The 25850-nt window shown below is 39.4% G+C and overlaps 1 protein-coding gene across 1 annotated transcript in view; it reads left to right on the top strand.

The window, feature by feature from the left end:
* The window catches only part of LOC140171648 (myelin expression factor 2-like), a 40660-nt gene continuing 14810 nt past the window's right edge, over window positions 1–25850 (top strand). Inside the window, exons 1-12 of the mRNA XM_072194939.1 lie at window positions 1–194; window positions 6869–7110; window positions 16385–16437; window positions 17872–17879; window positions 18456–18549; window positions 18882–19022; window positions 20159–20312; window positions 21351–21400; window positions 21949–22012; window positions 23473–23643; window positions 24773–24919; window positions 25499–25522. Of these exons, the coding sequence (XP_072051040.1) occupies window positions 37–194; window positions 6869–7110; window positions 16385–16437; window positions 17872–17879; window positions 18456–18549; window positions 18882–19022; window positions 20159–20312; window positions 21351–21400; window positions 21949–22012; window positions 23473–23643; window positions 24773–24919; window positions 25499–25522 (1306 nt within the window). The 5' untranslated portion in view covers window positions 1–36. The remainder of the gene's footprint in view (window positions 195–6868; window positions 7111–16384; window positions 16438–17871; window positions 17880–18455; window positions 18550–18881; window positions 19023–20158; window positions 20313–21350; window positions 21401–21948; window positions 22013–23472; window positions 23644–24772; window positions 24920–25498; window positions 25523–25850) is intronic.

Below are 25850 nucleotides of genomic sequence, written 5' to 3'. Positions count from 1 at the left end.
CCATGATAAGTTTGTCTCAGTAGTCGGTACAGCAAGATGGCGGACGAAATGCAGACAGATCAGTACAACGAGTCATTCAATAATCAAGAAAATTCCAATCAAATTGGCAACTCTGCACAAGAAGGACTCGTAGACTACAATCCAAATTCACCCACAAAATCAAAATCACCCACTCCTACAAAAGAAGGACACAGGTAAGTTGGCAATTTGGAAGTCGGAAATCGTAATTGACTTGTGTCTTGTATTGTTGTGTTTATCATGTTTATCGTGAACCACTCATACAAAGTACACATCATGCATCACACACACATGCACACGCATGTACAACATTGTTCAATGCATGCATGTGCATGTTCATTGTTGTTGATGCATGTAATGATGTATACACATCTTCTCTGATGTATATAATTATATAATTGTTTGTTGAATACTTTGTATATTGTTATTTTCAACACATCTCATTGTTTGTCCGACACGCTTTCTACATCTGGGGGGGGTTTGGATTTCTGAAAATCGGTAAAAAGTTAAGGGTGGTGGGGGTTAAAATTTTGCTGTAAAAGGGTGGGTTTCTAAAAAGCGTGGGAGCAATTCTCTTGCGGTCGGGCTGACGTCACAAAGGGGAAATAGCCTTGTAAAACCAGTGTGCGCATGTGCAGCGCATGTGCAGTTCTCCTTTCTCGAGCTGGTTGCTATGGGCGCTTGTGCAAAGGGGACAAAGGGACAATATTCCCGGATGTCCGACCGAGTGAATATATAAAGCGTGTAGGTAAAGTCACCAATTGAAAAAAATTATAAGTAATTTGATGATCTCTTCAAAAACATTCACATTTTGTTCGCAAATTTTGAATTTATTAAAATTCCGGAAATTAATTTTCAACTTATAAATGTCACCCATCAGGCATAGTAAAATCGACGATCCATAAATTTTATAAATGGAAATGATTAAGTCAAATCAGTCTCTACACTGCAGCCGCTTATAGCCTTAGACTAGCCTAGCCCTAGGTATGCCAGGCAAACCTTAACTAGGGCGGCTTAGTTAACACATTTGCTATAGCTAGGTATGTGAGCATTCCTTACCTGAGCATGCGCAATATTCAGCTTCTCTCAGCATAGGGAAATCGCGCACCCGGCGCCATTTTGAAAATTCATTACCGGTAGTAAATTTTACGGCGATGTTTTTGAAAAAAAAAATTTTGGGGGAATTAGATCGAGTTAAAAACAGTTCCAAAGCTTACAAGGTCAAGTCAAAAGGTTGAACTTGATCATAACCCGGAAGAGGTCAGATGATTCGCACGTGGTCGCGGCAAATTTTGGCGACTTTCTAGTGGGTTTGAAAGTGACGATTTCAATCTAATTTTTTCGGAAATTACTCACCAAATATCTAATTTTACGGAGTTGAGCGGTAAGTTAAATGGAGCACGCGGTAAATAAAGGTAGTTTTTTGTACATAAAAATGTTTGATTTGATGAGATTGGATGGATGCCTTGCGCAAAAAGTGAGTGAACTGGGGACTTTGTGTAGTACGAATTCAATGCGACTTTTGCCAGTGAGTGAACATGTTTAACCTGGCATGGTTTATGATACTAATTGAATGGGCTCATGCTGTGGATGCTGGGATAGATTCTCATTCTGTGCCGACTATGAGTCGGGGAAGAAGCAAATCATGCATAGCGCTAGCAGATTTTTGCTATGATAGATGCATGAATGACTGTGGGCACATCGGGTATGATGGCCAGGGGGGACACAGGCCGCTTTTTTGGCCATTTTCCTATTTGATTTTCTAAATGTTCAAATTGATGGGGGGACGTACTTCTTATGAATTATGATGCTACGTCATGGGGGGGTTAAATTGAGCAGGAGTGACCCCATTCTGATGATCAAGTGAACTGGCCCTCGAGTTCCCGCAATGATCTTTGGAATAGGGAGCATGCGCCAGCCAGTGCTCCAAAGGGTGCCTGCTCAAAGACAAAACTTACGCTGGGGGAAGGGGCGGGGGGTTCATACTTGAGCAGGAGTGACCCCATTCTGATGATCAAGTGAACTGGCCCTCGAGTTTCCGCAATGATCTTCGGAATAGGGAGCATGCGCCAGCCAGTGCTCCAAAGGGTGCCTGCTCAAAGATAAAACTTAAGCTGGGGGAAGGGGGCAGGGAGGTTCATACTTGAGCAGGAGTGACCCAGGTTTCTGATGATCAAGTGAACTGGCCCTCGAGTTCCGCAATGATCTTCGGAATAGGGAGCATGCGCCAGCCAGTGCTCCAAAGGGTGCCTGCTCAAAAACATTTTCCTGGGGAGGGGTGAATGCATCAGCTAGTGCTTAAATAATTAAACATTTTAGGGTGCCCCTCAAACAAATTACCCCCCTTGTATTGATCAGTGAAAAGGTGTACTCGGGTGGGTAGTATCAAAACCGTTTTTCAATGACAAAAAAAAAAAAATAAGACACTTCAACACAAATTTCATTTTTTTTAATAAGTTTTTCTTTATTTTTTCATTTCTTTTGTCCCTCACTGTGGTTTCCCAGGGACTGCCTTTTGAGTAGAGCGAGAGCAATCGCTCTCTACTGCTCTCCTTAAATCGGATATAGGAGAGTGATTTTTAGCTTTCCTTAGTTGACCATTCTCTCATTACATTTTATTGTAATTGTTCTAAATTTAATGCTCTCCTGAAAATTCCAAAAGACAGTCCCTGGTTTCCATCCTCTGTCAAAGCTGGAATCTGCATCAGAAAACAGAAATAAAACAAAATGTTATTCATACATGTTCATTTGTATATTAGGGGGCTATCATTTTCTACGGGGCTCCCAAATTTACAAAAAGTCAGCATCAATAAAATTGCAACCCCCTATTTCGCAACAAAATTTTATGACCCCTCCCCCCACCACCCACTGATACACCTTAGGCTACATGTACCCCCTGAAGAGGCTAAAATTGAATTCAGTCTTTTTGAATAAGATAAACACACTACATGTATCTGTGGTCATCTTGCGACTTCCTACATTTTGGTCATCAAAAATTTTATGACCTCCCCCTATTTTGCTTTCCAAAAAATTATGACCCCCTGTATGTTTTGGACCCCCCCCCCCTTCCAAAGAAAATGATAGGCCCTTATGTTCACATCACTACAAATTCAATCAATCTAGGATTACATTTACAGTTCAGTACCAGTAAATAGCAAGACTGGGCTTGTTTCTTAAAATTGTGTACTCACAATGCACAGTATAGGCCTATAAGCATTTTAATATGTGCATGCACAAAAAGTTTGTACAGGAAATTGGCTGAAAAATTGAGACATTCAAATTAGCATATCTCCGCAACCACATGTCGTATGACATTCATTTATGCCTCATCAGTTTTCTTTCATTTAGCTCTTTAATATGAGATTACTCTGATGAGAATCAAAAAAAGTTCAATTTTTTTTTGTATTATACCTACTATAGCCAAAAGAACAAATTCTCGATCATGAGAGGATGTACCTTCTGCGTCAGCGTACTTTTCATAGAATAACACAATCGCGCGACCTGCATGACCGAACCTTGACCTTGCCTAGCAACGACTGTGTGAGTGGTCAATTCTCAAAAGCTGTGTTTGCGCCGTAAGCGCCGGTCTTTGCGTAGTACGCTCGACGCAAATAACTGTGCGAGTGTGCGTACCCAAGTTGGCTCTCATGATCGAGAATTTAATATTTTGGCTATAGTCGGCCAAATTCGCCAACAATGTCATGTCAATGCATATTTACATAGAAATTTAAAACAACTGGCCGAAGAAGGAAACCTGTATTTATATGTTTTCTATACTTCACTTGACCCAAATATATGATTTTTTATGGTGATAAAGACAATCGCACATGGAATTTTAGAGGGATTTTGATAGCAGTTCCATTAAAAAAAGCTGCTATTATAATGAGACTAAGATCTAGAAACACCCCTAAATGCTGTTTTGGGGAATTTTGCTAGCTGAATCTTTTTGATGGAAGTCAATCTTTGACAAGATGTAACTTTGCTACGGAAAGTGCTATGAAAAAAAAGGTTTTCAGTTTTGGCTTTGTTTACTCAAGGGCTTTAATTTGATATATAAAATGATGCAGTTTGATGGCAAATTTGAATTCACCTAGCATACCTACTTAGACCCGCTCCACACTAGAAGTGGAACGAGTGGAACCACAACGGCTGTGTAGAGACTTGATGTGCACGGCTATCGCCATCGATTCAGGATGTCAGCCCACTACCATTTGCCCAAAAAATGGCAAAGATCGTATTTTTCGTAAGATGAATGCAATTGCATGCAGTAATTGTGCCAATAATGTCGCAAATGTTTCAGATGAAGAAGAAAATCATGAGTGCAGGGACTGTCTTTTGTATTTTCCAGAGGAGCATTAAAACACTCCCCTGGCCTGGAGCTTTCAAGGAGAGCGGTGGTAAAAAGCTCCCTGGATATAGTTTAGAGAGTGATGGTTTAGGAGAGCAGTTTTGAATATTTGGCAAGGTAGTTAAAATGACGATTAGAATTAATCAAAATACTGTATTTAGTGTAGAATACATGGAAAGTCATGAGGGGTAGAAAGGTATGGAGTGATCATGAGGAAGGCTACATCCAACAGTGGATTGGCATAGCCTAGATAGATAGATAAATGGAAAGTCACTTCAATTTATAATCTCCAGACATTGATTTTAAAAGCATGTTATTGTCTTCATGATACAATGTACATGTCCGTGTCAATTGAATTGTCATCATTTAAAAAAAAATGTTGCGGGGCATGCATGCAATGATGCATGAAAACAAAAAATTGGAAACTACAAAATTTTTATTTCATTATTATATTGCTTATTTATCAAGTAATGATTAAATTTGAACTTAATTTGCCTCCGAGTCCGACGCATCTACGATACCAATGACAATGTTGTATTTTGTTACGAATTCGGTCCCCGATACCTCGTTAATACACGGGAATCTTTCACACCAAACTTTCCTGATAAACACTGTTCCATCGGATCACTTCTTTTTCATATCCTCCATGTATATCTTCGAATCACCATTTTTTAAACTTGATGTGGATAGCTGAACTTTGTAATTGTATGAAGCGGCCATGATAGTAAACACAAAAAGTTTACAAAATAAATCGGCTGTCAAAATCGCCTCAAGCACGCACATGGCCGGTCGGCCCAATCTGTTATTTTAACGTCCACTGAACTACATGACCCTGATGGCTATTGCCTGATGTATTGTACATGTGCACTGACCCCCAGCCAACAGCACATTGTTTTACCGACGATGAGTCGATGATTACTTGCACGGAAAAGAAGTTGTCATGTAGTTTCGCTCACAGAGCGATGGTTCTGCATCGCTTGACGTGTCGGACACATTATTGTAGGCCTACATATGATTGAACCATCATTTTTTAAGTCAAAAGATTCTCTTTTTAATGAAAGCAGTTTTAGATGAATTTAAAAAAAAAAAAAAATTTATGAAAATGCTTACTTTCAAGAGCGCCAAACTGTGCCGACCAACCATTTGATGCGTAATCGGCCAATCAGATTACTGGTCTGTTGCTATGATTGTCAGACCATTAAATCAGCCAGTCAGAACCCCACTTTCGTGTTTACGCTCTGCACGCTCTCAAAATGTAAACAAGTGCCGTTCTTCTTTGACAAAAACTTTACAGTACATTTGCTAGTCGGCCAAATTGGCCCAAATCTGGCCCAAACACAGTACATATTTTACATAGAAAATTAAAACAAAAGATAGGTCAACATGGACGGCGGTGGACGCACATCTGAAACTTTCATTCCCATTCTATAGAATTAGACATGATTTGCTAGACAACACTTGAACATATTTACCGGTACTATAGAAAAATTATTAAATTTGTGTACATCGTGGAACATTCAACTATGCTTGTTACTCCACGACTAACCATGCTAATACACGAGCGTACAACGCTACTCTACGCATCCATATTGCGAGGTTATTTGCGTACAACAGCTTACTACGCACAGCCACGTAAAGAGTATGTTTCACGATATACACAAATTAAATAATTTTTCTATAATCATGGACATTTGCTGTTTTCGTCCCCCTCTGTGTACCGTGTAGTCTGTATTTTACTTGTTTCCCCACATCAAGTTGGTGTACCTTGCTCTCTTTCTTTCCAGTAATTACTGTAGTATACAATTATAGTACATGTTGTTTGTATTCTCATGTGTATACATACGCATTTGCTGATAAGTTTCCGCTTTTTTAAGTAAGTTTTGTTTCATTTAAAAATATTATATTTAACTCATATACAAAATTTCTTGTCATTTGATTGGCCAGTTACTTATTTCTGATATTTTTAGCGGTCAGCTGCAAAAGGACTACTCCGACTATTACACTCCGCGCGAGTCCAATAGTCATTTTTCCATTGCACTGACGCGGAGCTATCATAGCAACGCTGACAGATGCATGAGCATATAGTGCGATGTTTCCACCTCGACTCGCCAATTGTAGGTGCGGGTGTAGCTTAATAAAATTAATATACATTTAGATATTCTTTTAATTTATGGTATTTTGTTTTAGTGATTTATAAAATAAAGCGGAAGAAAGAGAACTTGTATGAGTAATTAGTTATAATTATATAAAACAAATATTGAATGTTTTCATTTGTTCAAATGGAATTTGGAAAGAATATTTCCATTCGGTATTTCGGTGAAATATGAACTGTTCCATTCAACTTGGCAACAGTCCATATTCCTGAAAATATTCTTACCATTGAACTCATAAACATTCAATATTTGTATACTAGTTACTTTTTACTTTCACTTTTAAAACAGTAGCTCCAGATAGAAATATGTGTACATCAATACAATTTTCCAATTTTTTTTTAATTTGCAGAAGGCGATCAAGAAGTAGAGAAAGGAGAGGAGGAGATAGGAGGGGTGGTGACCGAAGGTGGGGCGGTGGTCGTGATCGAGGCGGTGGTGGAAGGGACAATCGTCGTTTCCAGCCATACAACCGCGGCGGAGACCGGCGTGAAATGCGCGAGCACAGATTGAACCATGATAATTGCGTTTTTGTTAGTAATGTACCATATGAGTTAAGATGGCAGGATTTAAAAGACATGATCAAACAAGAAGGTTAGTGCTGATTGGGTTATTCCAGTTGAAATCCATACACCCCCTGTGGGAGACACAACCATAATCTTCCATTTAAAAAAAAAAACCAACAAAAAAACGGAGTAACCCCTTTTAAAATTCACACTCCCTGTGTGGAAGATTCAAGATGTCTTCCATATGGAATGAATGGGTTTCAACTGGAATAACCCAATGTGTTTTATAGAGCCATTGATTGTATGATCACTGCAGTAGAGAAGATAATGTAATGTAAGTATTCATCATTTCAGCAAAATATTTTTAAGGGGGTACTACACCCATTGCATTTTTTTTTGCATTTTTTTCATAATTTGTGAACCGATGTATGTAGGGGTTTTACCAAAACTTCGCCCTGACGAACGAACTCTTGGCCTATTTGAGACAGATCGATCCCTACTTTGCAGAATGTAACCTGGGATTCGTTGAACATACGCACCAAACACTGTTTTCACTTACAAACCAATAATTTAATATCTCTTTAATACTCGTTGATAATCTATAATACTGTTAGATATCTATTTAGTCTGATATTAGTGATTTTAGTGCATTCAGTGGTACGACAAATTGTAATTACCACGGGTAACTTTCCGCCATTTTGTCTGTCTGATTTGTTTACAAGAACTTCTGCGCAAGTCCAGAAAAAAGCTAAATTTAGATCGCTTAATGAATTAAGGGCGCACCTCACATACAAATGCTTAAAAGCCTAAATTGGCACCAACATTCCGGCCCCTAATTGAACGCTGCGCTTTCAATTACTCCTAAATTGACTGACAACAATTGAGTGCCCAATTTAGAAACGGACACCTTGTAAATTCACTCCAAAATATCAAACAATGTGAAACGAAGTGACCAAAACTATAATGTGATCTGGCGGATCGCAAAATATAACTCAAACATATTTGACAACACTTCATGTAAATAGCAAACATCTGAATGCAGGTGAATGCTCAATAAAGAAACCTTTCATGAAGATTAACTCTGCTATGTGTCAAGTTGTCCTTCTTTCATAGACTGTTCTGGTTCTTTAAAGACCAGTGAGTAGCATTGCTACTTTGAAAGCTGCATTGTAAGCAGTTATACTATAGTGTCCTTTCACAGTTCATATGATGATATCAAAATCATCAAACTCAATATAACTTGGTCCTTTGAGCAGGTTTAAAATCTAAAACTGAACAATTGAAAAATACCTTAGGCTAAATATAGCCAAACCTCGAAAACACAATATTTTGTGCAAATTATTGACTTTACTTATTTGTAAACAAAGCACTTCACCATGTGATCTGGTAAATACTCAAAAACAATGACCAAAACAAGAACAGTGCAAAATGCACTGAGCAATTGGGATGAAACAATTGGCAGGGCAAACAAGAGCCCAGCAAATATACCAAGTCACACGGAGAAGCTACATGTAAATATACATGTAAATTAAACTTTACTCAAGCCTCAAGTGCACATGGGAAATGTTATAAAACCTAAAGAAGCACTTCTAATCTAATGAGGCAATAACGAGCATTACCAACATGATCTGTTAATTATAATCATGCTAATCCAATGAATGATGAATAAATGATCTAGTTCAAAGACCGGAGTAAACCAGAATATGAAGCTAGATTTCTAAAATCCTGATTGTTCTGATAAAGATACTTCATGGTGTGATTCAGTAAACTTTCCACAGAAAATGAATGAAACATTTCCCAAACAAAACAGTGCAAAATGCACAGAAGATTTGACAATTAATTTTGCCTGAAATGAAACCCAAATGTTTACTATATCACACTGTGAAGCTCAATTTAAACCAAAAAAGATTAGTTTAGTTGAACTCTGATAGAATTGTCCAAATTTGGACTAATTTAAACTCAACCAATTTCTCAATCAAAAATGTCAGTAGGCTGAAATTTAAAGCTGTCTTTATACAACTTGTTTGTAGATTTCTAATGTCCATCCAAATGTTCAATACATGTAAACAGTTCAATCTGTTGACTGGAGCACTGTGTGAATTTTACTACGCGTGCTGACTTGTGATGTGTGGCAATTTTTGAAAGTAGCAGGCTCAATCCAATGAGCTATAAAAACCAAATTTCACATGAATTATGCTGGATCTAAAATGATGCATTTACTGTCTCTCATTTCCAAAGTTTGTAACCAGCCATTCAAGCAAATGTCCAAGTTGATTAGTGGCTATGTACATGTTATCGTGTACCTGTAGTTCACACCAAGCTGCTGAAATTGTCCACAAGCTCAAATTTAAGTGACTTATTGCAAAGTAAAATGAAATATGATATGCTATGCCAAGGGCAAATGAAATATGACAAAAAGGCCTAACTCAGAACAAAACAATCCCTTTTGACATCCTAAGGAAACCCAACAAGGGCGGCTGCATATCAGGATTTCACTTTACCTGGCAAATTATCATTTTACCACATTTGTCAGCATTTTCACAGTGCAAATCCTAGGTGCTGGAAACTTCCTCAGTGGTTATAAATAAAAGTTTGAAGTTCACTTTGCTCGCCACAACAGTCAACATGGTAGACTGCTGTCTGCAAACCTGCACCATGTTGATCAGCAGTCGAAACTTCCACGGCTCCAACATCTGCATGTCTTCATGGTTCTCGTAGTTCACACTCACCCCACACTGGTAGGTTCACATTGGTAGGTTCACACTCACCCCACACTGGTAGGTTCACCCTGGTAGGTTCACACTCACCCCACATTGGTAGGTTCCCACTGGTAGGGTCACACTCACCCCACACTGGTAGGTTCACACTCACCCCACACTGGTACATGTAGGTTCTCGCTGGTAGGTTCCTGGTATATGTAGTATATGCATGCTATCACACTGGTATCTTATCTTGATGATGACTGGATGGCTGGATGGGCTCAAGGCCCTTAAAGTCAGTGTTGTTTTTCGTCTGACTTGGGGTTACCAGTACCCCCATCAACTAAAAGTAAACTTCCAGTTGGTGTCCCAGATTAGGCGCCGGGGCTCGCCGTGTCTTTTTAGTTCATGTCCTTGGGCCCTTGCACTGGGCTATCTTGCTCAAGTAGTACACAAAGTTTTGTGACTGGTCTCACAAGTTCTGTGGTTTGTGTCTTGATCTTGGCGCTTCGGACAAGTCCATTCTTGTCTGGGTATGTTTCTTGAATGCAGCCTAGAGTCCATGATTTGTGTGGTGCCTGGTCGTCGACTATTAACACCACATCTCTTGGTTGTAAATTTCTTTGGGGACACATCCACTCCTGGGGACTCTGTGTGACAGCTCCAGTTTGAATCATTGGATGCTTCACATGATCTGGCATAGGAGCGTTGCAGAGTCTTCCGCAACTCGTAGTATCCCAATAAGTATAGTAGGATCCAGGTTGTCTAAGGAACCTACTTTCTGTCTCTTCTTACACATGATCTTCTGATCTGGTGTAGCTTTCAGAGTGCTGATCTCCTTAGCAAATGCTTCTTGCTGGATGTAGCGAACAATCGCTTCCTTTGCTTCCTGGAGATCATCCGCTGACAGGTGGGACTCTCGAGTTGGTTCTAAGGATTGGGTTTCTTCTTTGTCACATTTGGCAGCTGCATTGCTTTTCCTTTTAGCTTTTTGCAGCAACATTCTTTTGAGTCTCAGTAGGTGTGCGACCGCTCTCTTCAAGGAATTCCACTTGGAATAATGTCGCAGTAGTTTGTCAATAGGATCTTCATCTTCCTCTACTTGAATGGCGCCAACGGATGCCTCGCCTTCTGGATCATTATCCAGTTGGTTCTCATCACTGTTACATGGTTGACTTGGCTGTTCAGTCTTCTTGCTGAGACAATTTTTACTGTTTGACCCATGAGGGTTCATCAGCCGGGTTCCGTGCCGTATCAACATGTCGCCATTGTGAGGGTGAAGAACCTTCTCTTATGGCTCTGTTCTTTTCTTCCCCGACCTGTGGTTTTCTCTTCAGGTGTGAGATTTCACTTTCCGACTTGTTGTTTGGGAATGTAACTTCCTGGTTACTAAGTGGCAGCTTCATCTGAGAGTCGCCTTCCTTTAAATGAATCGACTTCACCACCATGTTGTCACCTATTGAATTTTGCGGTCTGTCTTCTATCGTCCGCTTATTAATATCATGGTTGTACGGGTTGGCCAACTCATTTTGCAAGTCCTCCACAGAGATTCTATGTACAGAAGCCATACTTGTTGTTGTTGATGTAGCTCTTGACTTTGTAAGCCCATGTATCTCCCAGCCTAATGCTGATCTACATGCGTATGGACCGTTGTGTTGACTCTGGATGACTTCCAGTGGTTCCAATGCTCTTGGGACATTATTCCCAATAAGCAGGTCGACTCTCTGCCCTTTCAGCAACTCAGGTACTGTTATATCTTGCAAATATGGCCATGGGGTCAGATCTTCTTTGCAGACCATATCTTCCACCTTGACTGGTATAGAGTCCTGGGTATAAACGTTGGGTAACTCAATGTTGACTTTACCATCTGCATCTGTTACCTCCAAACCTGCTAACTTGTATGTGTCGACATCTTTGTCTCCATTGATGGTTCGGACCTTGATCTTTGCCTTTTTTCCTTTCATAGCTAATTTGCTCTTCAGATTCTTAGAGCAGAATACAGCAGTGCTCTTGCTGTCCAGCAGAGCATATGTCTTGACTTCTTTGCCTGTGTCTCTTGACAGTACGGTTACCGGCACCACCGATAATACCGATGCCTTGCATCCTGTCCCAGTCAAACCACATGTGGTTGATGCCTCTACTTCTGACTTCTGGGGTCTCTTTTCGCCTCGCTCACGGTGCAAAACAGTTGGATGTCTACCTTTGCAGATGATGCATTTGACTCTTTTTGTACAGTCTCTGACGAAGTGAGATCCTTTCTTGACACAGCCAAAGCACACACCCAGTTTCCGCAGAGTTGCCACCCTTTCATCATATGGTTTCTTCTGGACCACCCTGCATACTTCCAGTGTATGTGTTGAAGTATCACAGTGAAGACACTGTGTCTGAGGCGATTTCTCTTCATGTTGGGTACCGGTGACGAAACTTGAAGTTCTTGGCTTTGGTTTGTTGTCATATTGTTGATTTCTGCTATTACTCTTGGTGTCGCTACTAATTGTACCAAAGGCTGGATTAGCGACAATCTGTGCATGGCGACCCACAAAGTCGACCAAGTCTTTGAAACCAACGGTTCTCAATTTCTCTTCCTGTATATCATACACCTTGGCTCTCCATAAGTTCTTAAGCCTATAAGGCAGTTTACCAACCAACAGCTGCAGACTACTTGTGTTGTCCAGTTCTTTCAAGGGACTGTTAGCTTGCATCATATTGTGACACTCTAGCAGGAATAATGAAAATTCATTAAGGCAACTAGCCTGTTCCTTGACATCTGGCCACTCCTTTGCTTTCTTCAAAACAGCCTGCGCAATCTTGTGACTGTCACCGAACCTTTTCGTAAGGAGCTGTTTCGCCTTGATATATCCTTCATTGGCGTCTGTGTAATACAAGCAGCTGTTCACTAGGCTCTTTGGTTCACCTGCGGTGTATTGCCATAAGTAATTAATTCTGTCTCTGCCATCTAAAATTTTGTCCTCTACTCCGTATTCAAAGGCTTTCATGAATGTGGTGAATTTTAACGGATCTCCGCTAAATACTTGGATCTTCTGCGCTGGCAGTTGCGCTCGAACTTGTTGTGTGATGAGCAGTTGTGTTAACCTGCTGAGGTCACTGCCAGCTGGTTCCTTTTGTTGCAAACTCTCTACGTTTTGCATCTGTGTTGCCATGGCAGGCTCTGTCATACTCGTAGGTTGAGCTTGACCCATGCTTGCATTCATGAATAAGGATGAATTTCCTAGTTGTGGTTGCATGTCATTGTCCGGACTGAATTGTCTGGCTGGAGTTTTAATCTCTTTTGACTGATCTCTGTCTGTATTCACCGGTGCTGCTATGGCTGACAATTGACCTATGTCATATTGTGGGGGGATATTGATTAGCAATGGATTACTAATTGACAACTTTCTCATATCCACCGGCGCTGCTGCAGACGGTAATTGACCGGCGTCATTTTGTGGTGTGATGCCGATTTGCACTGGACTAATAGTTGACCACTTTCCCATATTCACTGGCATTGCTGTTGACGGCAATTGACCGGCGACATTTTGAGGTGAGGTGTCAATTTGCGCTAGACTACTGGTAGACAACTGTTTCTTTGGTTGCTGTAAATCACTGTGCACCTTAGTGATCATGTCAATTTCCTGTTTTGTTGTATTGTCACATGGACTTTCCCATGGATTTGGGTCTGTAGCGCCTTGAATTTCTTTGGTATCTTCTAACCAACGACTCACAGAGACTTTATCGTCAATTAAAATTTGTGGAAGCCCTTCTGATAACGACCTGCTTCGTCTGCTCTTTGATTCGTCATCGTATTTCTCTAATGTAGCTATTTTTGCTTCCTCAACATTTATTTCTGTCTCCATGGCTAGCAGCTCCCTCTTTTGTTGCAAGTCTTTTGCTCTAGTCTGTAACTCAAACTCTTCTTTTTCCAGAGCTTGCTTTAGGTATCTTGCTTTAGCCTGCAACTCAAACTCTTCTTTTTCTAGAGACTGTTTTAATTTGAGTGCCTCAGCGCGGCATTGCAGCTCCGCTTTTCTGGTGGCTGCCTCAAGGAGGGCATACTCTGTGGTTTTCGATAGGGAAGTTCTGGATGACCTTTTGCTACTCCTGTGAGCAGAAGAACTTGTACTTTTGTCACTCATTTTATTACTCTCCTTTGTGCCTCAACTTTATTTCACTATCTATTTGTTGGATGAAGGGAGCCCTCAATTGTAGCTTTGTCACACTTGCGATACGTGTGGCTTAATATGCAATGTTTATTTACACACAATTTCGACACAAATTTATTTTCGCTAAAGCACGCTAGTATTTTGCCGAAAAGCCTTGATTTATTCTGAAATCAAGAAAGAGTATGTCATGCATGTATATTGACCTTGATTCGAGTTCGCCCTTAAATCAAGAAAGGGGTAAGTATTGCATGTAAGTATGCCTTGATTCGAATATCGCCCTAAAATCAAGAAAGGGGTATAACTATTGCATGCACCCTAAAATCAAGTATATATTTTGTATGCGTGTATGTATGCCTTGATTCGTTACCGCCCTAAAATCAAGAAAGGGACGCGTCTTATTGTTACGCGCAAATTTGCGGCGTGCTATGCAGATGCAATATAATATGCGAAAAGCACCAAACTTAATTTTGCTTAAATAAGCTCCTCAATTGTAGCTTTGACACACATGCGATGGCGTGGCTTATAATGCCGTGTTTGTTTACACACGATTTTATGCGATTTCTTGTTCAGTCTGTACCGAATCCTACTGATGTAGGCCTATTTTCGCCAAAGCACGCTTATATTTTCATTCGAAAAGCCTTGATTTATGCTCGAAATCAAGAACGCGTATGAGGTCCGTGTATATCTGCCTTAAAATCCTAAAATCAATAGGAGTATGTCTGCATGTGTGTATGCGTTGTTACGCGCAAATTCGCGGCGTGCTATGCATATGCAGAATCTTAATTTTTGCTTAAATAAGCTTGCTCAAATAATTATTTGCTATACAGAGTTTACGCACACAAAACACTGTAGAGCCTCAATATGCTTGCTGAACAGACACAAGATGCACTGTAGAGCTTTGATTTTCATTTAAATGTTTGCCGAACAGACATAAGAAACACGGTCACATGACTGTTTCAGCCCTGATTTATTTATTTAAGCGTGTATGCTGTACAGTATGATGTAGATGCACTGGCATGTGTTAGCCCTGAAATAACTTTTAGCTTGTTTACAGACGTACTGTATTTCTATAAGCTTATTTGCTATACACATGTACATGTACCGATTGCTGTACAGCCCTGATTGATATCACAGAAAAGCTTGCAATACAGTATACACACACAGGCGTACTGCACTGTGTGTTGTCACTCGACACTGCACTGCACTGTTATAAATAGAACCTTGTTTATTTGCCATAAATCTCGCCAATTTGCGACTCTACAGCATTTTATGACAATGGTTCAACTTATGAACCTTATAGCATGTCATAAACCTTTGTTCAACTTTAGAACACTCACGATTTGTTCTACTTATTGTAGAACCTTTACACTTTGTTCTACTTAATGTAGGGGTTTTACCAAAACTTCGCCCTGACGAACGAACTCTTGGCCTATTTGAGACAGATCGATCCCTACTTTGCAGAATGTAACCTGGGATTCGTGAACATACGCACAAACACAGTTTTCACTTACAAACCAATTCTTTAATATCTCTTTAATACTCGTTGATAATTCACAATACTGTTAGATATCTATTTAGTCTGATATTAGTGATTTTAGTGCATTCAGTGGTAGAACAAATTGTAATTACCACGGGTAACATTCCGCCATTTTGTCTGTCTGATTTGTTTACAAGAACTTCTGCGCAAGTCCAGAAAAAAGCTAAATTTAGATCGCTTAATGAATTAAGGGCGCACCTCACATACAAATGCTTAAAAGCCTAAATTGGCACCAACAATGTACCACTTTTTGGCTTCTTCCTTTAAAAGCATGTAAGCTACATTGACACCGATGCCACAAATAGAACGAGAAGATGTGCCCCTTCATTTTGCATACCACTTTGTCTAATTTTTTTCTCATTTCTAAACAAAATGCAAAAAAAAAACTACGCAAAAAATGGAATGGGTGTAGTACCCCTTAATGTAATCAAATATCATGCAGTATGAGATAATACATTGTAGTCAAGTTGATTAAATCAAAGAAAAAGCAAATCAGGTTGTATTAATTTCCCTGGAGCTATTTTTGAAGAAACAGCAATTTTCAAATCCTTTTCTGCATATGAAATACAGCATACCAGCATCAGTTGCAAAACTCGATGGAACCAGGAGCAATTTGTTTTAGAAAATTGCTCCTAGTTCAAGTGAATTTTACAAGGACCAAGAGCAATTTGTGGCAGTACAAGGGTAAATTTACTCCTTGCACCCACTTATTTAAGGCTTGCATGCTGCAAGAATCTCAGAATTTGTGAACATCTTTTGATTCTGCTCCATTTACAATTTTACATGCACCATAAACTATTTGACAAGGATCTGTTTGGATTCTTGCAAATTTATATAGGGCAATTCTCACAACATTTCTAGCTACATGTACATGTATGTACTATAATCACTGTAATTAAACATGTTAATCCTAAATTGGAATGATTATACATGTAATATGTTACTTGTTCAATTAATTTTTTTCAGTGGGCGAGGTAGCATATGTTGAAATTTTTATGGGACCAGACGGCAAATCAATGGTATGTATGAAACAGAAAATGTGTACGTATACGCAATGTTAATATAAAAGCTTCCATTTAGAAATAAAGAATGTACTTGGATATTTTGTAATGGATGCCCCTTGAATTAATTATTACTTTACTGTCTTTACAAATAGAGTTCAGTTGCCTTGTTACCCACCTTGAAAGTTGAGTGAAGATTTGGGAGTGAAGATTTGGATGTGAACTCCATGGCCTGTTGAATGGCTTGGTTTTATTGCCGCCAAGTGCAAATTCTAATTCAGTTGGTGCGTCTTGTCAAGAATACACACAATTTGATTGGTTTTCACCTATAAATTATGACACTATTAGTGGATAGACAGTGAGCGCGCCGACACGCAACGGCGGCACATTTGCAGATCCTCAATGATCTCGTAATAATGCATTTGCATAATACACGTGCACGAATTAAGAACGCGGTTCGGCGGCTTAGATATTCGTGACGGTTTCATTCATTTAAAACAATGGGGATGTCCTGACAAAAGTAACTTTATTTTTTTCCTGAAAAAAAAGGCAGTTTTACTTATTACAGTTTTAAATTATACTAAGCTGAATAAGAATGAATCATAGTGGATGCCGGCTGCGCCAGCCCATCCATTATGACACGATATTGGATCTAGGCAAAAGTCAAAATCCTATCTTTTATTCTCGTAAAACACATTGGCATTGCCAGTCCAGAATAGCAGACATCATTCTCACCTTCATCATCATTCATTCAGCTGCGAAGCAGGCGACTACAAAGTTTCTCCATGTGCTACGATTTGAAGCCAGAGTGGTAATGACATCTGGCAGTAAAAAGTTATCGAAATCCCCCAACAGTTTTTGCACATAAGACAAGTAGGATGTTCTTTGCCTTTCAGGTCTTCTTTTACCATGTAATGGGTTGTAGAGAGCATATCTTCTGCATGGTTCATCTTCCTGCATCCTCAGGATATGTCCCAGGAATCATAGTTGTCGTGATCTGACATTCTCACCTTATCCCCATCAAAATAGCAATTTTCCAAACCACCTTTAGTTGAAGCCAACAAAGCATCTTTAACCTTACATCTATACCATTTTCCACCCTGATGTGGCAGTGACATCAGCGTGCCGAGGCAGCTGTTCCCCGCACGCATCTATGCGGCGTCTTTAAGTGCGTACGTGTGTATGCCAGCACTTTGAGCAAACAAGCGATTTGAAGCTTCACTCAATGATATGCGCACTGACGTCACATGAGGGTGAAAATGGTATATGGTGTTCAATAGGAGTTTGATTGCAAATTTTATAACAGACATGCCTGCATTTGATGAAATTGGACTGCCCCTGTTTTATAACTATGTACTCATCTGTGTAATGCAAATTACATTGTGTGGTTTTACTAATTATGGTGTATATTTGTTTGTTTCCTTTCATTGACTTGGATATTGCTGCCTTTAGGGTTGTGGGTAAGTGAATTTATTCCTTCATTACATTCCTTCTTGTGATTGCCAGAAAGTTGTACACTGGTATTGAGCTGTACATGACGTTCATAGGTTTTCAGTCTATATATCTTTATATTTATCTATTTATATTTATGGTCATCAGGCAATATCTGATTCTCAAGAAAAGAAATATGCGCTAGTTGGAGTTCAAATAAGTGCATGTATTGTACAATTTCACACAGTTCAATTAGGATTGGTCATCAAAATGTATGTAATTATATATCGAGAGATCAGTGACACAAAGACGTAACTAAATTGTTTGCAAAAATGAGATTTTGATATCAACATTTTCAGAAACATGAGCACTTAACACTTTCAAACAATAGTTCCATTGAAATCAATGGCCAGTGAAACATAGAATTAACTACATATGTCAATGTGGACCATTATCTGTAAACTAATTTTTCTCAGAATGTCCAAAATGGAGTTCCATCTTTGTGCCACTGACCCTCGATATATATGTTATTCTTAAACTTCTTATTTTCCATACATACAAGATAATGGTTTGGTGCATGTGTGCATTTCTCTTCCTCCCTACAGTGTTGTAGAATTCAGGAACAGGGACGATGTCAAAAAGTGTGTGGAAAAGATGGACAGACATGACATCAGTGGGCGCAAGTTAGTCGTCAAAGAAGTAAGTTAACTAGGAAGCAAGAATCCTACTGTAGACAAATAGCCATGGTCAATAAATGAAATCTATTATTTGTGCAAGGTTTGCTGTGATGACAAACTTTCTTTCCCCATCATATCGATAGATGCTGAGACTTAATGGCTGCATAGCCATATAAAGCCAAACCAAATCTGAGCAAACTATATAGCACAGTTATACAATTGACAGAATCTGCATAACAGGATCATTTAAGTAAAGATTTCTTAAATTTTAATATCTAATGTGACATTTTGTACTAGTTCAGCTTTTAATTTAACTTTTATAATATGATGTAACTTTTTGTGTCACTTTTTCAGGACAGAGACGGTCGTCACAGCACAAGATTTAGGAGGCGTCAGGAGCTAGACCAAAAAGCCAGAACCATGCTTACCCCACAAATCTTTGGAGCCCTAAACCTCAGCCCAGAATGTGTCAGTGATACAATATTCGTAGCAAATGTGAGTAAGCTGAAGAATAAGTCCAGCAGTAGATTGTTTTATATTCAATATTTCATCAATCATTTGTGACCCGTTACATCAAAAGGTACTTTAAGTCGGTCATTTTCTAGTACCAAGCACATTCTAAACCAATCATTAATTCTGTTGTTGAAGAGGATAATAAGCTTGTACCTGTGTCAATAGAAATGTTTGTCATACAGCTCCAGTCTTTTTTTACTATGGCTAATCCCTGTTTGAATTGGTAAAAGCATTGTATTGTATTCGTGTAGGTATGTATTAGCCACCCACCAACAATGAGAGGGCATTCTTTGACCTCGTTGACTTTGAGATGATTTGAAATCACTGCCACTTCAGATTGTCATGATTGTTTGACATTTTCATTCCAACAATTGGGAAAAGAGACACACATAGCAGCCGACATAAGGTACCATTTGTTGTAACAGGTCATATAGTTTTCCCCTGTTTCCAGTGTTTGAGTTTGTTCAACAAAGATCTGCTGGTTTCTTTGTTTCATCCAGTGCAAGCCTTTATTTCATGCCATTCTGTCTATGTTTTGATAGACTATGTATGGGCACCATACCCATTTCTAACACAACCGCAACTTTTTTGAATGTCAAAGGATGGTGATTACATGAGAGCCTTGTCCCTGAACATGTTTAAAACAAAACTGCCAACAGGTTACATAGGAAGTTTTGCTTTAAACAAGTTCAGGGGAGGTTTTTTCTGACCAACGGTGATATGAAGTTGCAACTCACTGACCAGTTGTGAACTCCTGTTTCTATCCCATGATTCACTACATTGGGCTATTCCATTTAAAATCCACACTACCCCTGTGGAAGATTTTGGAAATATCTTCCACAGGGGGAATATGAATTTCAAATGGAATTACACATTAGCAGCTCCATTTAAAACTCACCCTCCCTCAGGCAAAGATTCAGGTTGAATCTGTCTCAGAGGGTGTATGAAATTCAAATGGAGCTGCCTAATGTGCTCATTTCATTTGAAATTCATACTCCTCCTGTGGCAGATATTTCCAAAATCTTCCACAGATGTAGTGTGGCTTTTAAATGGAATAGCCCAATGGATATGTCACAAAGTATTGTTAAATGTGCTCATTGTACTATTGCATCTTACAGCTAGCGTACAACGTAACATGGAAGAAGTTGAAGGATGTATTCCGTATGTGTGGCAACGTTACACATGCTGATGTGTTCTTAGACGACAAAGGCAACAGCAGAGGGATGGCAACGGTCACCTTTGAGTCGCCAGTGGAAGCAGTCAATGCAATTTGTATCCTTATCTGTATTTTTCAATTCTCGAACAAAATCTGTAAGAAGTTACAATGTAGGTTAGTGGTTGAGGGACATGGTGCGTTGAGTTGTAACCTTCACTTGAAGTCAGTAGTGTAGCATCACCAGCAGGTGGAAATGTGCCCCCCCCCCAAAAAAAAACTATCATTGCCTCCTCAATCAGGCTTGCTAAACCCCCATCGAATGACTCGTATTATTACAGCAGTGTAGGAGAGAGCGAACTTCGGTTATTTTTAGCAAATTTCCTGGCACCTTGCAGCTGAAAAACAAATCATTCCAAGTATGCACTCGGTGCAGAGGGTTACGCTTGCGATGCGCAGTGGGCGCACGGTCCAGTGACTAAATTTGATTGATCTGCGCGAGTTGTTTTCACTGGCACTTGGTTATTTCACCGGCATGACGTAGCTCTGTCCCGGCCTATCTACGTGCTTTTATATTCAAGTAAAGTGAAGTCTTCCCAAAGCTCACACATTTTCTGCTCCAAAATCAGCATAACTTAATTTGATCAGAATAGCTCATCATTTCTTTCTTCTTTTTTTCCCCATAAAGTTTCACAAATAATTCCTATAAATGATATTGGGTATCCAGTTGTTCCAAAAAACTGCAACAATTTGAATTTGGAATAAATTTTTTGATGTTTTGGTCCAATCATTTGCTAGGTAGAACTTGCAAGTTTAAATTTCCATACATGATTTGGACAGTATTTGTGTAACTAAGTTCAGACTATTACTCTTTCTAACAGTATTATTAAAGACACACTACTGTAGCTCTTAGCAAGATCCTTTTGCAGGTTCTGACATGCATGCCTTTCAATGTCATGTGAAAAGAAAGAGGACACATGAGGGTCACACAATGCTAGGTGACGATCATGACGTGATTCAATTAGCCACTGAGGACCCCATTTCTGTATTTACAGTACTTTTGTTACATCAACCATAAAAACGCTAAGGGAAATGCAGATTGGGTCTGTACCCATATCTCACATTGTTGCATAATATCCTTTACATAAAATAAACAGCCATGATGGATGGGGTAGACTTATACGAGAGGAGGATGGGAGTAAGAATGGTAAGTCCAATGCCGTATATTAAGACACAGGGATATCAAAACACCTTTGTTTACTTTATAAGACTCTGTATTATCAGGTCTGTATTTATAAACGTAATAATTCACTTAAATGGCGTTAACAAGAAGGAACAAAAAAAAGTTACTTTTAGGGACGTATTATTATAGCTTCTACAGTCGTATTGGACACAATATTTATTTTGGCCAATCGGCAGGTAGTTCTCATGGGGTTAATATGATGTTGGAAGAAAAACCACTTCTGAAATGGTATTTACTGTTCTGAAAGTTCAGTATAATGGGAGCCGACTATTATAGTTTTGATGACTGTGGGCAGTGTCCTAACAAATCTTTTTCTCAAAATGAATATGTACGTTTAAGGACAAGGAGACAATTCATTAAAGTTTTGAACAAAATACATATTATTATTTGGTTCCAACACACGCATAAATCATGTGTCTGTAAATTTGTATTTGTAACTCCAAAAGTGGTCAAAATTCTGACTTGCAAAATTTTAAATCCTTCACTAGCACTTTCTTTTTTCTTTTGTACAGGACAAAAGTAAAGCTGATCCAAGAGCAAGAGACCTAATTCAACCAAGAGAACCTCAGTTACCAAGTAAGTAACGGGTGCAACATTCCATGGTATGATATTAAATTGGAATTATAAAACTGATCAACTGGACTCTCGTTTTTGAGAGACTACAGTATCACACCTTATCCTGGGTGCATCTTCAGGTCGTCTGATATCTGTCGGCAAGTGAACACTGGCCAGTGGTGAGATAGTGTTGCCAGAGGTTGTTGATTTAGAGTCAAACTTCTTAGAAATGTTCTTGATTACGGACTTGTAGGACCCTGCCAGATTGTGATGAAGGCTGCATCCTCTGTTGAGTGAAGGCTGATCTTTCTTGACACCCCTTTCGTACCACTTGCGCTCTCTGTCTAAAATCACGACATCCTTGTTGACGAAGGTGTGATTCGTACTGTCCAAATGTGTGTTCACTGCGGAAGCTGTAATCAAGAACATTCCTAGGAGTTTGACTCTAAATCAACGACCACTGGCAACGCTATCTCGCCACTGGTCAGTGACCAATTGTTGACAGATATCAGACGGCCTGAAGATGCACCTAGGATAAGGTGCGATACTGTAGTCCCTCAAAAACGTGAGTCCAGTTGATCAGTTTTATAATTCTAGTTTAATATTATATTATACCTGGATGAATGACAACCTTCAAAAACGTTCTATGGTATATTACATTTAGAATCGCATAAATGAACCAGGTGAGGGGATGTTAAGCTGTCGGCCCGTGTACAGAGAGCTTGCAGTAAATTTGAAAAAGAATAGGATGTTATCCACAGGCTGTTCCAATACGTCAAAGTGCTGTTTGAATAAGTACAGACACATGATGATCGCCGATGAGCTGATGCAGATATATACTGTAAGCAGCGGAGCTTCGAGATATTTGCAATATATTCAAAACGCTTTTACAAAATCCAGTAAATGATTATAATTGCTGTAAATATTAACAGACAATGTTAATACATATCTGACATGATCTGGTCCATGGGGGCCAAAGGTGGCAACTTTGAAATCAAGATAAAGGCAAAAATATGGAGTGAAAACAATAAAATACACAAGAAAGTAGACCTCACAAAACCAAGTATGCTAGACCTTTGGTGTATTCAGTATATGATAGCCTAATGTTTGTGTACGGTAATAATTATTGTAAATCAATTTTCAAAAGTGCCTCCTTTGGCCCCATGGAACAGATTGTGTCACATATAGGCTAATGTTGTGATGAAATCTTCAGGTCAGACCACGGTATTAACCCCCTGAGTACTACCTGCCGATCTAACATTGCCTCTGATTGGTCAATTACATGATATCTTCACTTTAATCACCAATCAGAATGGAGCTTTGCAAATTTTTTTGTGTGGTGAAAATATTCTAACAATGTTGCTAATTGGTCCAACTGATAATGAAAACTTCTTTTTGGCCAATCGGCAGGTAGTTCTCATCCATTGGGTTAAGTTGTTTCTTCTTACAATTTGAATTATGTATTTTCTTGCACATGACAGCTGGGCTTGGCAGCGTTGGACCAAGTTTGGAGGTTCTGACAGGAGGCGGCGGCGGTGGTGGTGGTGGTGGTGGTGGTGGTGGCGGCCGTCGTGGTGGCGGCGGCGGAGGAGGAGGAGGAGGCGGCGGCCTTGGAATGGGAGGCGGCATGGGAAGCGGTATGGGCATGGGTGGTGAGTGCATTATGTAATTGACGCAGTAACGCACCAGTATTGAAAGCAATAGTATCATGGAATACGAAATGTACTGATATTCCACACTTCACACATTCCAGTACAAGTATCAAAACTGACTGACTATGAATTCATTTCTGAGGGTTTATGTGGCACAATCTGATCCAAACAGAAGATAGAGTTATTACTATTAGGCAAAAAAAAATTGTTTGTTTGTCCACGTCCGACCGACCGTGTACCGGGGTCCCGACCGTGTTTTTTGGGGTTTTTTTTTTATTCGTGTTGAATGGCTAGTAAAACAGTGGTTAGTATAAATTTAAAGAAAGAAAATCTAAAGAAAATGAACAGTATAACATGCAGAACCATCTCAAGAGTTAAACCAGTAAAGTGCTGTGAGTTTTGACTTATTTACCAGTCTTCAAATTGTCAATTTCAAGTGCAATATCTGTAAAAAGGAAAAAAAAAATCCGACCTACCGACCCAACTGTTTCATAAGCCTCTATGGACAAACAAACCTTTTTTTTTTTTTTTGCCTTACTCACATGCTCAGTACCTTAATAACTGATGTTGAAATCGCCGAGTCAGATCAGGTTGTGTCGTACAGTATCTATTGCAAAAGGCACTTGTCAATAATAGACGATCGAACAAGCTTTGTAACTTGTAAGCATGATTTTTGAGCACTCTAAATGTAACTAAATTTGCCTGTTCTCCTTGAATAAGTTCATCAGGATTGTTAGATATCAAATATTGGTAAATTGTGCTTCACAATTGTGCTTTAATCTAGTGGATTTGTAAAGCACAATTTATCAATATTTTATATATTACCTGTTCTTGTTTTGTTCTCTGCTGTTTTAAACAATGTGTATTAACCAGGAACGAGAGGAGGAAGAGTGAGCAAGAAAGAGAGAGAGAGCAATGCAACTTGACAAGATATTAATGAGACAGATTCTTTCATTATCAGGCTACCAAGTCGAGACTACCAGTTGATGTAAACGTGACATTTTGATTGAAACAAAAGTTATTTGCCAGTTACTGGTCTTAATGCTTCAAGCGCTGTAACGACTAATCATCGCATAATACGCTTTAAATAAGGATTAATTGACTTTGCATCTTCTAATTCCTTTTCCAGGTGGCAGCATGGGCGGTCTCGGGGGCGGTGGAGGTCTTGATCGTCTTGGTGGATTTGGAGGTCTTGGGGGTTTGGGAGGCGGTCTTGGGGGTGCATTGAGTGGTCTGGGTGACCGCTTGAGTGGTCTTGACCGATTGAATCTGGGAGGTGAGTCTATAATTTCAGTTGTATAGTGTCTTCCATAGGAGGCATGTGCAAGCAGTTGTGTTCTCTGATGTTTCGTATCCATGGTGATGTCTATCATATTGGATCATCAGTGCCTAATGAACATGGCTAATCCTTCCCGTAGAAGACATATTATCGTGTAGATGCACCATCCTGTCACACTTAGATGTAGTTTTCACTGTACAGCAGCACTTTTCTGAACACACTACTGTCTTAATACTTTCCATTTAGTAGATGTAGATGTTTCATCCAACTTAGCTGTTGTAGATGTAGTTTACATTGTATGGCCATTGTTAACAAATCGCTAAACATGTTGTCCAGTCAGCTCAAGATTTATGTGTAAATATAATAGTGTCCAGGTAGCGGTTCATACTCTTGATGAAATCACGTGTTGAGATATGACCAACGTTGTTGCAAAGATGTAGCCTCATTTCTATTGGCAAAGCGCAATCTTCCAAACCGGTGTCGTAGATTTGATAATGGAAGCCAGAGTAAAGAAAGATCCTTGGAAATTGAAGTTGATTGGTCAACATTCTTTTGTTTTCTGCTTGTTCTTCCCAGATGTGTTGCAATCTATGTACGAGGGTGAGTCAGTAGATGTTTGGCACATTAGGTCATAGTTTGTGTTTCTGTTCTTTTGGACATGTGTCCCTGTAACATAACAAAACCTGGGACTGCAATGTCGAGTCATAAACCAGCGATCTGCACTGAAGCCCTCCCTAGCACTCGGGTCACAATGTACATCAACACAGTGCTTTTATCTTACGGATGATCCATTGCCCCCACAATGTACACACAGTGCTTTTATCTTTAGGTGATCTATTGACTTATAACATCATGTACTAGCACTTTCACAGGTTTCAAACATGCCTTTACAGCAAAGATGTGTATGTGTCTTGTAGGGATGTGTGTA

The sequence above is a fragment of the Amphiura filiformis genome, chromosome 15 (genome assembly GCF_039555335.1).
Source record: "Amphiura filiformis chromosome 15, Afil_fr2py, whole genome shotgun sequence".
In the NCBI taxonomy this organism is placed as follows: domain Eukaryota; kingdom Metazoa; phylum Echinodermata; class Ophiuroidea; order Amphilepidida; family Amphiuridae; genus Amphiura; species Amphiura filiformis.
The sequence above is the reverse complement of the archived record's forward strand: the minus strand, read 5'-3'. Positions and strand labels throughout refer to the sequence as shown.